Source organism: Triplophysa rosa, linkage group LG19 (genome assembly GCF_024868665.1).
Source record: "Triplophysa rosa linkage group LG19, Trosa_1v2, whole genome shotgun sequence".
NCBI lineage: Eukaryota > Metazoa > Chordata > Actinopteri > Cypriniformes > Nemacheilidae > Triplophysa > Triplophysa rosa.
In genome coordinates, this window is record NC_079908.1 from 14,966,008 (window position 1) to 14,981,225 (window position 15,218).

General features: G+C 39.2%; 1 protein-coding gene across 2 annotated transcripts in view; it reads right to left on the bottom strand.

Moving 5' to 3' along the window:
- The window catches only part of rxraa (retinoid X receptor, alpha a), a 68,001-nt gene that overhangs the window by 9,949 nt on the left and 42,834 nt on the right, over nt 1-15,218 (bottom strand). The window contains exons 3-5 of one of the 2 annotated variants that reach the window (XM_057360133.1): nt 10,254-10,404; nt 9,857-10,036; nt 2,750-2,919 (exon numbers count right to left, since the gene is read on the bottom strand). In XM_057360133.1, the coding sequence (XP_057216116.1) occupies nt 2,750-2,919; nt 9,857-10,036; nt 10,254-10,404 (501 nt within the window). Of the gene's footprint in view, nt 1-2,749; nt 2,935-9,856; nt 10,037-10,253; nt 10,405-15,218 lie in introns of both variants that reach the window. The other variant, XM_057360130.1, reaches the window with a different exon arrangement.

A 15,218-nucleotide genomic window follows, 5' to 3' on the forward strand; every position in this document is an offset into this window, starting at 1 on the left:
AAACTCATGAATGATATAGCGCTACCTCGGCTCTATTGACACTGACCTCATTTCTTCAAAACCACATACTAAACAAATCTGAAAAATAAAGACGGATGAAATGATTCATCAAATGATAAAGAACAACAACATTATCAGTCTCATATCCCGATGAAGTTGTGTATGCTTTCTGCATTTTAAAGAGCTGATTCAGTTAATAATCGTTAATTATTGTTAATCATTTCAGTTCTCTAGATTAAAGTAAATCTTAGCAGTGTAAGATTTGATTTAGTCAAGGTTTTGACTTTGAATATACAGTACAAAATCAGTGCAAAAGATTTTTCTCCTCATTGAAGCACTACTGAACACAGCTGACCTGTGACGTGGTGCAGGCACTAGGCCTGGGCCGCGGGTGATGACGACTTTTTCAGATTCAAGACGACGTTTTGATAACGTTCTCTTCATGACCATCACAAAACACAAGCTGATTTTGTAGCCGCTGAATGGAAAGCATTCAGTCTGCATTATTCACAGCAGATCCTGGTCCTGGGCTCTCGCAGAAACGCCACGCTTGCATTATTATTGCGTTATGAAATTTTTATCACTCGAGGAGGAGAGATGAGAGACGTTTCAATTTTTCATAGTCTGCTTAAACTATATTATTGTTGCGTGACAACGGAGGCGAAAAAAGCTGTCTGCATTCTGCAGCCTCGCAGGATAATAAGCAAGACATCCGCAAGAAATATACCTCATTCAAAAACGAATCCTAATAAAAAACGGCCATTTAATTCAAATTAATTCCTCTTAAATTTTTAAAAATATATAATACCTAAAAAATGTAAATGTGCATTTTATGTATGCGAAACCTCACTGCTAGCCAAACAGTAGACCAATGTGACCCACCCATAACTGAAACATTAGACAACACATAACAAATGCTTTTTAATAAACTGACGCCTATGATGTCATCTGAACCAAACAAATGAGAAAACGATAAGAGTGAATATCGGTGTTTGGCCGTATGACAAATACACGTACATACGCATAAGAAGAGCGCCAAAAAGATGAAGAAAAATGAAGGGAAATGAAGAGAACCGGAGAGAAATGACAAATGAGCAAGCGTGACGGTGTTCTCCTCGCCCTTTCATTTCTAACTGGAGGCATGTTACTAACGCCTGTTTAACTCCTGTTCTAGGTCACCATAAAGACTATGAGATAAACGCACTTTATTCAGCTTGGCCGAACCCCAGCCATTAAGCAGCATTGGCGGTCCATTTATGTGCTACACACCCGAGCCGGGGTCCTCTGATTCATTAGTGCACAGGGCAGCGGCTTCCAAAAGAGCAGGACAGGAGGGGAGGTCCCAGGACAGGGGTAGGAGAGAGGATCTGACGGGGAGCGGGGCGGGGGAACACATTTCTGTAAAATGTCTCTCTGCTGTCAAACTCTCAACTGCATCATTGTTTTCGTTCATATCGCTTATTAAACTGTCAGCGTAAAATTCAAATTAAAATAGCTGTCGAGGCATAAAGAGAGGTTTTGTGTGTGAAGACACGACGTCACCGTCTTCACCTGCGAGCTACAGAAAAAGTTAAATGTAATAGCGCGTAATAGCGCTTAATAATGCTTAATAATGCTTAATAATGCTTAATAACGCTTAATAATGCTTAATAACGCTGTGATGCAAATGAGCTCGATTAAAAAAAAAAAATTAATAAGGAGACACGTGACTGATGTAATAAAAAAAATTATTGTATAAATTAACTTATAAAATAATACAAATAAATAAAATATAAAAATGTAGTTAAAAGTTCATTCTAAACAAGTGCCAATAATAACTCCAATTTAAAATACTGGCTGTTTTTTATTGTTAAAATTATTACAAAATTTTGAAAAATAAAACTGTTAAATTATATATAATAAATAAATTATTATAAATATATGAATATTATATATGTATATTTTATGCATAATTACTTTCTTACAAAATAATATAATAATATTAATATGGATTCATATTTAAAAATAATATAAAAACAACATATCTTAATACACATATAATCTTAAAACAGCACTATAACCTTGGTTGACCCCAGCTCTCAAGCCCCCTGCTGGATATAAAAGATGACACACCCGACACAGTCGATGATAGCGAACCAGAGCCTGACGGAGTGCTTTCCAGTGTAAGACCTGGCAGCTACTCCCTCCAGACAGGCTGCGTGTTCTCCCCCGTCCCCAAATGTCGCTCCTCTGTTCCCACACATCTTCATCTTCCTGAAATAACTCCCCATTTACTCACATAACAGCGCCCTTCACTTCCAGAACATTTTCGCTTCGCTAAAGAAGAGTCCCACAAGACGCACTCAACCGCCCAGCCTCTCGCTCTCTCTCATTCTCTATTCCCCTGTTCTACTACTCCTCTCATATCTCCACCACCTCCCCAATTTCATTTCTGCACTACAAATGATACCAATATTTTTAAGGAGAAAATGACAGAGATAAAAACTGAGAGAGAAAGCTCTCCTCAGAGGCTGACAGCAGGCAGAGAGCTCCTGGGAACTGTCGGAGCGTTTCATTATTTAAACAATGGTGGAAAGTGAGACCAATGATCATTTCAGCGGAGGGAAACTTGAGAAACATCACGGCTCTCAGGTAAAGCTTGCTATGCTCTTCTCAAGGAATTACAAAGAAACAATGTTGAAACATTTGCTAACGACAGCGTTAACTTAAAGGTATCACTGGCGCACAAAGAGGAAGTGATGTCACTTACTGAGTTTGAAGTCATGGCCAAGTTGGTTTCGATGTACGTCTCTGTTTTGGGCTCCACGGCGAGCTCGGCCTCCAGGATCTTCTCCACGGGCATGTCCTCATTCACGCTGCTGGTGGACTCCACCTCATTCTCATTACGATCTCTGGCTCGCTGGCGCTCCTCCTGGACGGCTGTGTGTAACAAAACTAGTCACGGTCACTACAGCAGTTAGCAAATCAAATTGTCAACACACATACAGTAAAGTCATGTCCAACTTTGGGTAATTGACATCTTTGCTCTTTTTTCAGAGGCATTAAAAATGACCGCATGTTGCATAGTTGTAAACTGATGTTCAGCTTTGAAAAGAATTTAAGGGGGCGTGGCAAAAAAGTGGCTGAACAAATATTCATAATTGATTTTAGTTGAATGTTTGCTTTAGTTCCTGTTAGACTTATTTTTAACATGCAATTTGTTTGTATATTAAAAACTACATTTCCTGATACGCTATAGTTTACTTTACGCCAAATAATTTTGGTGAATAAATACCTTAAAACTTTGTCAATTTTGTCCACCTTTGAACAAGTGACATCTTTGCTCTTTATCCAAATATTTTATTAAAGACGCATTAAAAATGTTCTATGTATGTTGCATAGTTGTGTTTGGAGTGTAAACCGACATTCAGCTTTGAAAAGAATTTAAGGGGCCGTAACAAAAGAGGATCAAAAATTATTAAGTGATAAAATTATAGTTACACGTTTGCTTTTTTCCTTCTTTTTTACCTCAATTTTTTGTATATTAGAATAAAAACTACACCCCTGATACACTGTAGTTGACATTTTTGCCAAATAATTTTGTCGAATTCATACTCTAAAACTTAATTGTTTTGTCAATTTTGTCCCAAACAGCTCATATTTTGAAGGTTTAATCTAACCCGAGGACGCGTTATAAAAGCAAATATTGTACAAATATTTTCCCCTGAACATCATCTTTGGCCACTACTGCACACACTCCAAAACTACAACACAACTTAGTTATACAACTTAAGCCCATTGCACATTGAGTCCGAAATTTGCGTCCGAAATTTCCGCACGTTAAAAAATAAATACGACCTCACGTTGTGTCAATCACATTTACACACTGCCTCCGATATTTTCGTCCGTCATAAAAAAATTCAGACCGGGTTCGATTTTCTGCGTTTTTCGCATCCGTCAAGCATTTTGAGTGGCCTTTTTTAACAATTCAGAGACACCGTACAAACGAGAGCCAAATACGAAAAAACGCATACGAAAATTTCGGACTGTATGTGCAAAGACCTTTAGAGTAGTATTTTTCGACTGAAGCCAATAAAAGCGAGAACATTTTGTCATTGTGCTTCCGAAACATCGGATGTCCAAATTCACAGTTTTTCAGAAAATGGAAAAACACTACTTTTTAAATGATTAAATACTGTGTTACCAAAGTTGATAAGCATTTTTTAATACTTTTATTGGTTAGATATTTGCAAAACCCAATGACAAACATAAAGGGTGACTAATAATGATTTATGGGGAAAAAAAAAATCACCAAAAATATGAGCAGCATGGGCAAAATGTGACGTCTAAGGGGTCGATCAGACAGAACGCACTTCTCATGTTCGAAAACGTGAGGCATGCCGCGCTGCTCTTTTGGTTGACTCTATGAAGAGAGCAGCGCGCAGCAGTTTTTTTATGTTGCTAGGTAACCACCGAAACAGCGGTCCTGTCAGTCAAGGATTATAGCGCGTGCGCTCAAGTTGCTGTTAACTGTTATATTATCACAAACTTTAAAAAGGTACAAGCAGAGGGCGCTTGCTCTAACCTTGCTCGGTTAACCCGCGTCAGCCAACACAAGTTTCTCCTTCATCACTGCAGTCTCCGGACGTTTTAAGCAACTGTAAAGTTCCGTCACCACATCAGAAGGTCCGCCTCTCCTTTCATTCGATTGGACAATAGGAAAAAAGGCGCATGACGTCAAGCACTTTACTGCTCAGAGTCAAGTTTATTTCAACTTCAGGCGCTCAGAGCGCTCCGCCAAAAACGCGTGGTGCAGCAGGCGGCAAAAACGCGAGGCCCGGGGCGAATAAGCAGCGTGCAAAACGCTCCATGCCAACTGAAAACAATTCAAAAGAGACGCGTCTAAGAGCAAAAAACGCATTCTGTCTGATCGACCCCAAAGTCTACAAACACTTGTCTCACTAATTATTGTTTTAAAGGTATGCTGAAGTGTATCCTCTATTACACTAGCTGACTTATAACTCCTTAAATCTCAAAGGAGATTTTATAGTTCCCTGCATTTCCAACTTCGTTGCATGACAAAATTTTGTAAGCAGTTCCTTGTCTCTGAGGTTTCAAACAGGCCTTAACAGATCAGACATTTGATCGTCTCAGGGAACAGGAAGTGGTTAAAGTGCTGAACAGTCCCTCATTCTCACTGTGGCCAAGGCAGTATTAACCACACTCCAAGCCCCTGCGGTTAAAGCACAGTTCATCCGAAATACTCCAAACCCAGTCCCCATTCACACTGCGTTCACACACACACACACACACACTCACTTTCTCCTCTACCAAACCTCCCTCTATTTCCTCAAAGGTAAATAACAGAGGTGCTGTGGTGGGGGTGCGGGGACGCTGCTTTACGGAAAGTGCTGTCTGGTGTCTGGAGGTCAGCCCAAGGGTAAAATACTTCTCCAGGAGTCAGACAGAGGTGAGAGAGGCTGAAATCACGTTAGGTTTATTTTCCCCGGAGAGGAGACGAGCATAAATTCATTTAATCCTGTTTTTCTGCAGATTCGCTTAGCGAATTTTGGGACGAGAGCGGCCCCGCTCTTTGCTGCCGCGGGGTACAGCGGGAGCTTATGGGACACGGAGGCGAAAGCAAGCAATGATCACATCCTTAAAAAGAAGCAATCTGGACCATGGTGATAGAAATAAGAGAAGGCGAGAGGTCACGCTGAGGTCGTACAAAATTAGTGTGTGAACCAAAAGACGTCATGTGTATGGATCACGTCATTCTACGTTCTGTTTCTCTCTCAACTGGAACAATAACTGAAGATATCTGCACTGTAGATTTCTACATTAGCTATGCAACGAATCTATAATCATAATATATAATTTAATAAATAATATCGCTGACCTTGTGTGATTAAAGACAGCTGTGATTGGTTGCACAGACGTCGACCTGAGTTTATAAAATAATTTATATAATAAATGTTTCAGCTGGGGAAAATATGACAAATTAAGTATTGTATGAATGCAGAGCTTTAAATAAGAATTTAAAGGAGTAGTTCACCTTCAAAATGAAAATTCTGTCATTATTTACACGCCCTCTTTTCATTTCAAACCTGTATGACTTTCTCTCTTCTGCAGAACACAAAAGAAGATATTTTGAAAAATGTAGGTGACAGAAAACCGTTGGTCCCCATTGACTTGCACTGGGAACGATTTTCAGTTACCAAAATGTTTCAAAATATCTTCTTTTGTGTTTTGCAGAAGAAAGAAAGTCATACAGGTTTGAAATGACAAGATGGTGAGCAAATGATGACAGAAATTTCATTTTTGGCTGAACTATCTCTTTAATTAGTATTTTCTTCATTTTGTACCACACGCCTCTTATTTTCCTGGTTTACTCTAACACGAGGAAGCGTTAAAAGCAAATATAATCACTTTTGGCCACTGTACGTGTGCAGAATTGAACAGCATAAAGGGTTTGCAGCTTTTGAATACACTGAATTATAAATCTACAGACAAAACAGCCATCAGCACAAATCCTCACAACAACATGATCATGTGTGCGTATGTGCCGAGATGGGTTCACTGGTTCAAACTGATGCCTTCAAAGCAAAACACTGCCCTCCACGGAGCACACGCTTCAAAAACAACACAAATACACTGATACCCCACATTCATATTCCCTGACTGAGGGCCAAAATAGTTGCTTAGATCAATATTTCACCAGCTGTGTGATACACTGTCGTATTGGTGTACATTTTGTGCATTTTGTTTTCGAGGTGACAAATTCAAAGCATTAATGCCTCAGGTGCCAGCCTTCTATATTTAACGCAAAAAAACACATTTGAGAGAAAAGTATATATGCTCCTGGCATCCTCAATCCTGTTCTCTTCGCTCTCAATACATTGCAATAACACCACCTGGAGTCTGAAGTACAGTTCAGCGTTTCTAATACAGACTGAACTCGTTGACTGATGTCTCACCGTGAAGGATGAAGATGTGACCCACGATCTCTGTTTTCTGAGGGATGATTGTAGTAATGTGAACGTCTCTCCAGGAGTCACACAGATGTGAGATTGTGTTTAACAGTGAGGGGACATGGAGTGCAGAAAACATCTCACCCTATGGTGAACGGCTCGGGTCAGTGGGTGCAAAGAACGCGTGCCCACTTCAACCACAGTGAGGTCATTTACATGCAAGTCTTAATGTACTGCACTTAGTTTGGCGAGTAAATGCTGTTTACTAAGATGAACAGTTTTATTGTGGAACCTTTCTATGGAGCGATTTTAGTCTCATTAATTATTCACGCGTAAAACAAGATACACACATGCGTAAACAGTTTCACAGGAATAAAACCTAATTTACGTGCACAAAGTATAAATATACATTTACAAAAAGCAATTCGCGTGCGTGTAACAAAACTATTTTCTCATAAAGTACGTTTCACAAACATACGACTGTGCACAAATATTTCGAAAGTTTAAAATGTACACGTTTATCGTGTTATGTGAATGTGCAAATCGTCACTCACGTGTGAATCGCCTTGGATGTGTGTGTGTGTGTTTTTTGAGACTCTCCTGGCAGCGCAACCCCTCCCACGTGGGTTGTCGTACTCTTTAGCCAATCAGATTCAACCTTACCATTCAACCAATCATAAACGCGGAGAGCACAGGACTCGAGGAAAACGGCTCTGCGCGCTTTTTGTGCAGTTTGACTTACTTCCTGTGTTGCCAATTTAGTGGTTTTTCAGCCCCCTTAAGAGAGATATTTTCCAAAAGGCGGCTAGCTACAAATCTATGCGCCCATACAAAACTATGTTTCCAAGAACTAGTCATTTATTGTCCTTGTTTGCCCTTGTTCATTTAAAACATACATGTATGGACATACAAACATGAACACATCTCAAACAGGCACAGCTTGCTACCCAGACGGATTTTAGCAGTTCAGTGAAGTGACTGCTGGTTGTGTAGTTTTAAGTGGTCATGTTCACTCACTATTTCATACTTATTTTCTAGAAAATAAGTAAATAAAAACAGATTTATTGCGTGGCTGTATTATGTTTTAATACTGCATCACAGCTCGGAGAGTAGATTAGCGAAGCTGTACAAACGAGCCTTTAGTGCTAACACTAGTGCTCCTTGAGTTCTGTGCTCTCCACGATTATGATTGGTTGAATGGTAAGGTTGAATCTGATTGGCTAAACAGGATGACAACTCAAGTGGGAGGGACAACGCTGCCAAGAGAGTCTCAAAATACACACACACAAATCCAGGGCCGATTCACACGTGAGTGACGATTTGCACGTTCACATTCAATGATAAACTTGTACGTTTTAAACTTTCGAAATACTTGTGCACAGTTGTACGTCTGTGAATTGTATTAAGCGTTTGTGAAACATATTTTATGAGAATATCATTTTATTTTACGCACGTGAATTGTTTTTTGTGAATGTACATTTATAATTTGTGCACGTGAATTAGGTTTTATGCATGTGAAACTGGCTACGCAAGTGTACATCGTGTTTTACGTGTGAATAATTAATGAGACTAAAATCGCTCCATACCTTTCTCCATGTATTTTAGCATTGTGTTTACCTTTTTGCAACTTTCTACTGAAAATATGCACACTGCGTTTCAGACATCTGTGCATTATTAACATTTAACTTGAAAGTGTGACACATTTTTTCTTAAGGCAGAGGCTGTAAGAACATTTTTAAATCTGTGTAAACACACAGATAACACACTTTTGTGCTGTATTTTAATATATTTGAGAGCAGGGCTGGGAAAAAAAAAAATTGAGTAATCATTTTTTAAAATGCAGTTGATTCAATATCGATTCTCAAAAGCTGTGAATATATATTTTTTTCTTTCATATTTCTGCATGCACTGAACATTCATTAACGTGAATGTTATTGCTACTACTATCCACTAGATGTCACTTTTCTTTTTACAACAGGTGGATGTTACAACAGGGAGCATATCCTTCATTCATTGCTTAATTAACATGGCAGATGTGGGTGTGTCGAATTTAACATCACCTTTACATAAAAAGTGATGCTAAATTCACGTGTTTGCAGCCCCTCTTTAAAGGTAATTTTGTAAAATTTTGCTTGTTATACTGTATCTTAAATGTAAAATAACCTGTTCTGTTTCAATATACCCAAGTGTGTTTAAAGTTTAATATACAGGTTTGTGGTTCTTCATTTCATTTTTTAATTCACCATTGTAATGTGATATTTACTGATCTTCTTTTAGAAATATCTATAGGATTCGTATTAAATCTATAATCATTGACTCGAATCGAGAGCTTGTGAATTGGAATCGAATCGGAACAGCAGAATCAATACCCAGCCCTATTTCAGTGTATAAATGGCTCCAGGCTCTTAAAGTCCCCGTGAACCGGAAGGTGCGATCGTTTTTATTTTCGTATTTTGACACATTTCCGAGTGAAATAGATTTTCTAACGTCAAAAAATTTGGGTGTGGCTTTTGTCTTTCTCTGCGATTTGATTGGATGTATAAAAACAGCCGTTGCATTTTGAAATGGAACTGGCAGCAGACTGAGAGTTGAAGGGGAGGAGTTAACAGATGCTCCGCCCAAGCTGTATAACATACATCATTTAAGATGGATAGTCATTTAGATTTTAATTAAAATTATGAGGGCACACCCATTTTAAAAAGAGAATGGCCCACATTGATAAACTATTTAAAATAAACGCTGCATTATTTCATGAAAAAATAGGCATTGTAATTTTCAATTTCACTGGGACTTTAAAGCGACGAGGATGCTCCAGCATTTAAAGAGCGCAACGTTCAAAACCTGTCTTATAAAGTTTCAGAGGAAGAGAGAAAAGAATCCTCTGTCCTCAACTTCATGTGCTGTACCTTCTCTCTTCATTCCCATGGCCAGACACTTCTGATAGCGGCAGTACTGGCAGCGGTTGCGCTGGCGTTTGTCAATGATGCAGTCCTTGCTGTCTCGGCATGTGTAGGTCAGGTCCTTGCGCACGGTCCTTTTGAAGAAACCTTTGCATCCCTCACAGCTGTACACACCGTAGTGTTTACCTGTAGAGAGTACATGCCAACATTGAAACGCAGAACCAATGAAAAAATATTTTTATTTAACTCCCTTGTTGAGTGTGAGCCCAGGGCCCCATTCTTTAAATATATTTGACTTTATAACAATGGCAGCATTTCAGAATATATACTGGCTTGTGTGAAGACCCAAATCTTTACCCATGAGACCCACATTACCCACCATTGTGTGCTAGTATGTCTGTACCTGAGGAGCGATCGCCGCAGATGGCACATATATGTTTGGTGAGGGACAGGGGGGTTCCCAAAGGCTGCGTCGGCACCTTCATCATGCCGTTTAAACCCAGGGGCGGCTTGATATCTTCTGAGCTACTGACAGAGTTCATGGGCGAGTTCAGCTGCAAAATCAACAATACACAAACACCACGCAACATTCAGACACATGTCAAAATATCAAGCTCTGAAAAGCCAGACTTTAGTGTAAATTCCCCCAAAAGACAGCCAAGCTCATACCGAACCAGGCCAACTTTGAGATTTCAGATTGATTTTGTGTTGTGTTGTTCTTTGATTACGCTCTCTCTGGATCCCTCTCCACCAACCTCACACTGTAAGTACAAGCAGAAGATGCTGAATATGTCCCCAGCCTCATTTTTCATACCCGGCACCAGCAGCCCAAATGTTCCATGCTGGATGGGTGCCAATAAAATATTTAGTAAGGTAGAGAAATAAAGACAAGCTACTGTTTCTTTCTCTCCCAGCTAAAATGTGTCTCTTCTGGAAATGTATCTGTTCACGTTTGCAAAACGTGAACCTGAGCAATACAGTGGCTGAACGGTGATTTTTGAATCAATGTGAGTAGGGTTGGGTACCGGACTTGGTACTTTTAAGGGCACCGACCGAATTACGTCGGTACTACCGAGTATTGATTCACATTAAATCAATCGTGTCAAATTTCGGTACTTGAGAACGCATCGGGTACTGCGCGTGAGCAGGTACGAGAGAGAGAGAGAGAGAGAGAGAGAGAGAGAACATTTTACTTCACGCAAAGCGAAACTAAAACTGCTAATAAAGCAGGTTGTCCTTATCAACGTACAAAATGAAAATAAACACTCGACTCTACATATGGTTATCATATTTATATTATTTATTTCACTTGTTCTTGTTTAGAAAATTAAGCATACAATCGCATTAAGGAAATGCGCGCTCAGACGCAGCCGGCACGCATACACATAACACTGCGCTGAACATTTAAGTTTGTTAAGACGCTTTGTGTTTTCTGTCCACCAATGAATAAAATCATCTCATGAAGTCCTGAAACAAAGTTATTAGTGACAGATTAGAGCAGTCGATGGACAGAGGTGAGTGAGGCCAACCGTCAGGGTGCAGTTTAAAGCTGTGAACAGCGCCACAGGAGACTGATGCACATTTACATTATGTACAGGTGCTGGTCATATAATTAGAATATCATCAAAAAGTTGATTTATTTCACTAATTCCATTCAAAAAGTGAAACGTGTATATTATATTAATTCATTACACACAGACTGATATATTTCAAATGTTTATTTCTTTTAATTTTGATGATTATAACTGACAACTAATGAAAATCCCAAATACAGTATCTCAGAAAATTAGAATATTACTTAAGACCAATATTCTAATTATATGACGAGCACCTGTATTATTGTATGATCAACATTATATATTTATATGTAATTCTTTCAGTATCTCTGTTAAAAATGTATATTACAAATCAATCTGTTATTTTCAGTAATGATGCTGTTAAAAATATTTTTGTAGACTTTTCAAGTTTTGTTTTTCTATATTATCTAATGGTCTGTTACTGGTGGAGGCCTCATGGTTTAGGTAAATTGCACTGCAATGCTGTATGGGTTTTAAGGAAATGAATTGTTTCAGATGGACAAAAACGTAGTGCAGACAGACTGTTCAGACATTGTGCCTTAGCAAGTGAGAAACTAAATGAAGTGTTGTGATAATGTGATAATGTGATAATGCTAACTGTGTTCCTACGTGCCTATAAACACACTGCAATTTATTAATACAGCCCAACAGAAGTGCACAGCCTGATGAAGGATTCAATGTTTTGGGGTATTAGGACACTGAGATCAGTGTTGACCAGCTAGTAAATCCTGGCAGCAGAAGCATAATGCGAGACTTGATTCGAGAAGGTTCTCACGCGCTGTCACACGTCTTTTACAGACGCAGCTCTCCAACAGCATTTAAAGCATCTTGCATAAAGACTTTCCTAAAAGCTTTACAAGGTCGTGCGAGGCGAGCGGTCACATGAGAGCGTCTACGGCCCCGCACACATCCTAACGGTCCGACTAGTGGGTGGGGCTTGATAAAGACTATTTAGGAAAAAAAAGCATGTCAGTTTGCTCTACACACCAAGGATTTGTGTTTATACGAGTATGGGATCGACAAACTTGCTGGACTGTTGTGGAGAGTCATGTAACCAGACAGATGACTGTTGCCCGACCTAAACAACACACGGCTCAAAGCCACAGTTAAAACAGGTCTGAAGTCACTGATCACATGACTATTGTCGAGATGTAGAGTCAGATATTATGGCAGGCATCACATTTTTCATGGCTGATTTTGTCCTTTTTATGAAAGTTTATGTAAGTTTGAAAATCACAAAAATAGCATGTGGCATTGATATATCTAATACATTGTAATAATCTGAAATTAACAATTTTTCATGTTTCACCGCGTCCAGTGGTTGTTTTCCACATGCCTCTCAGAAGTACACTTTATCATTCTATGTTTAAAAAAATCTGAAAATACTAGCAGTTTATACCGATACACACCCAGTAACAAACTGCATTAGATTTGTTTTAATAGTAAACTCAAAACATACTTTCGTGATAGTTCACCCAAAAAATGAATATTCTGTCATTTACTCACCCTCTTGTCATTTCAAACCTGTATGACTTTCTTTATTCTGCAGAACACAAGAGAAGATATTTTGAAGAATGTTGGTAACCAAACAGCAGCAGTACCCATTCACTTCTATTGTATGTATTCACTTCTGTTCTATTGTATGGGCTGTCTATGTCTTGCGTCTAAAAAGTTCATTCTCTCCCAAATATTTCATTTTGGGGTGAACTATCACTTTAAGGTTACAATCTGCACCTTCTTGCAACCAACATGCTATTGAAAATGTTATTCCCAGTATTATTTACATGACACTGTGAATACTCTGAGTGTCCCGACCACTTTTAAAAACAAAGTGGCCCCCATTGCTGACATAAACATGAGATTAATTTTAGCTTGTATGGAGATGTTCCTGGCATACCTGTTGTTTTCTATTTGTGAACTTTCTATTTTCAAAGCATAGCTGTTATTTTACATGCAATTCTGTCATTCCAAGACCACGTGCATGGCCTCACACATGCCTGCACACGCCCCCTTGGTGCACACATGCCCGGTACTCTAATGACCATAACATGCTCGTAAAAGACTACTGCTAAGTCTAAACAAGCTTAAAAAAGCTGGATGGACATAAACATACACAAAGAAAGGCAAGCAAAACCTTCAAAGCACATCTTTACACGTTTTTATCCATTATTACAATTAGTTTTCTCCCATCAAAACAAGTTGTGCTCCTGTATTCCACTATGTTTGATCTATGATGTCAAAAATGGCCATTGTCCTTGAGAAACACTGAAGAAAACCCAGGCTGCAGGCCTGCTGCTAAAATGACGACGCACCAGCCTTGAACAAGCGGAGAAAAGAAGAGGCGTGGCAGTAAATTACACATGCCATACCTCATTCTGAGGCTGTCAGTTTATGACAAAGAAAACATTTTTGTTTCTGTCTCCAAGTTTCCCAAAAGCACCTTAAACATGCTCACGTTACCCACCCACAAATAGTCCCTCGCACGCAACATGTGCACACACATGCAAAAGCAGCTGTTTCGCCGGACAGACGCTCTAAAACCAGCCCGTTTGTCTCCATTTCATACCTTCTGTTCATCTGTTTCACTGCAACTGGGAAAGTCTTGATTTTCTCTGTCTGAGGATCTCAGTACGGCTATTTTCAACACGCAACCCAATCTGACCAAAGTCTCGCGGCATAGTGTGTGTGTGTTATGGAGGGATTAAAAGGTCTCAGTTCTGTGACTGTAAATAGAATAATCCTCTCGCCCATACATGAGTAGGGTAGGGTGTCAAGGCGGTTGCCCCCAGTAAAAAGGGCATGACCAGCCGGCCGTGCTATAACATTTGCACTGTGTGTGTTGGGGGGGGGTGCAAGCTGCTGATCTGACTGCTAGCAGGGGTCAGGAGATCATTCTGTGAGTCTGTTTTGGGATTGGATATTTAATATAAAGGAACAGTTTGAATTTTATTAATATACACCTTACAATAAGGTTGTATTTGAAGAGTTCATTTGCAAAGACTCTCACTCAAAAATCATGTTTTTTGTATTATCAAATTTTTATTGTGTTTTATTGTGTTAGTTACCTGCATTTTTTTAGTTATTACTTAACCCCATTTTCAAAAATTGATTACTGTTGATTATCTGTTTGTGCAAATTAACTCTTCCTATGTTAAAGGTCCAATGTTTTTTTTTTGGAGGATCTATCGACAGAAATGCAATATAATATACATAACTATGTGTTCAGAGATGTATAACGACCTCACATAATGAAGCATTGTGGGTTTTTTTACCTTAGAATGAGCTATTTCTATCTACATACACCGCAGGTCCCCTTACATGGAATTCGACATGTTGTTTCTACAGTAGCCCTAACGGGACAAACTGCTCTCCAGAGCGCATTTCGTAAATACGGTATCCACTTCGGTGTGATGTGATGACATCCTAGACCTGCGTCAGCCACCATAGTGCTTCAAAATGGAGGGGGGAGGGGTGGAGTGTAATTCGCAACCTCACCACTAGATGCCCTTAAATGTCATACACTGGTCCTTTAACATTAGTTGCATTATCTTACGTTTCCAACATTCATATTCACATGACACTATAGCAAAACATTGATCAATTAAAAGTATTCTTAGATCCTCCAAGCCCCTTATCAAAATCTCAGAAAGTCTTGCCGATGTGGACCTGCAATATAGTCAAGGTTCAAAATCTCCCATCTTCAGAAATAACACAGCGCTGCGTCCTGGAAGAAACTCAGTGTGTGCTCTCGGTTGAAGTACATTCAGGCTATATGTTATCCTTTGACATCT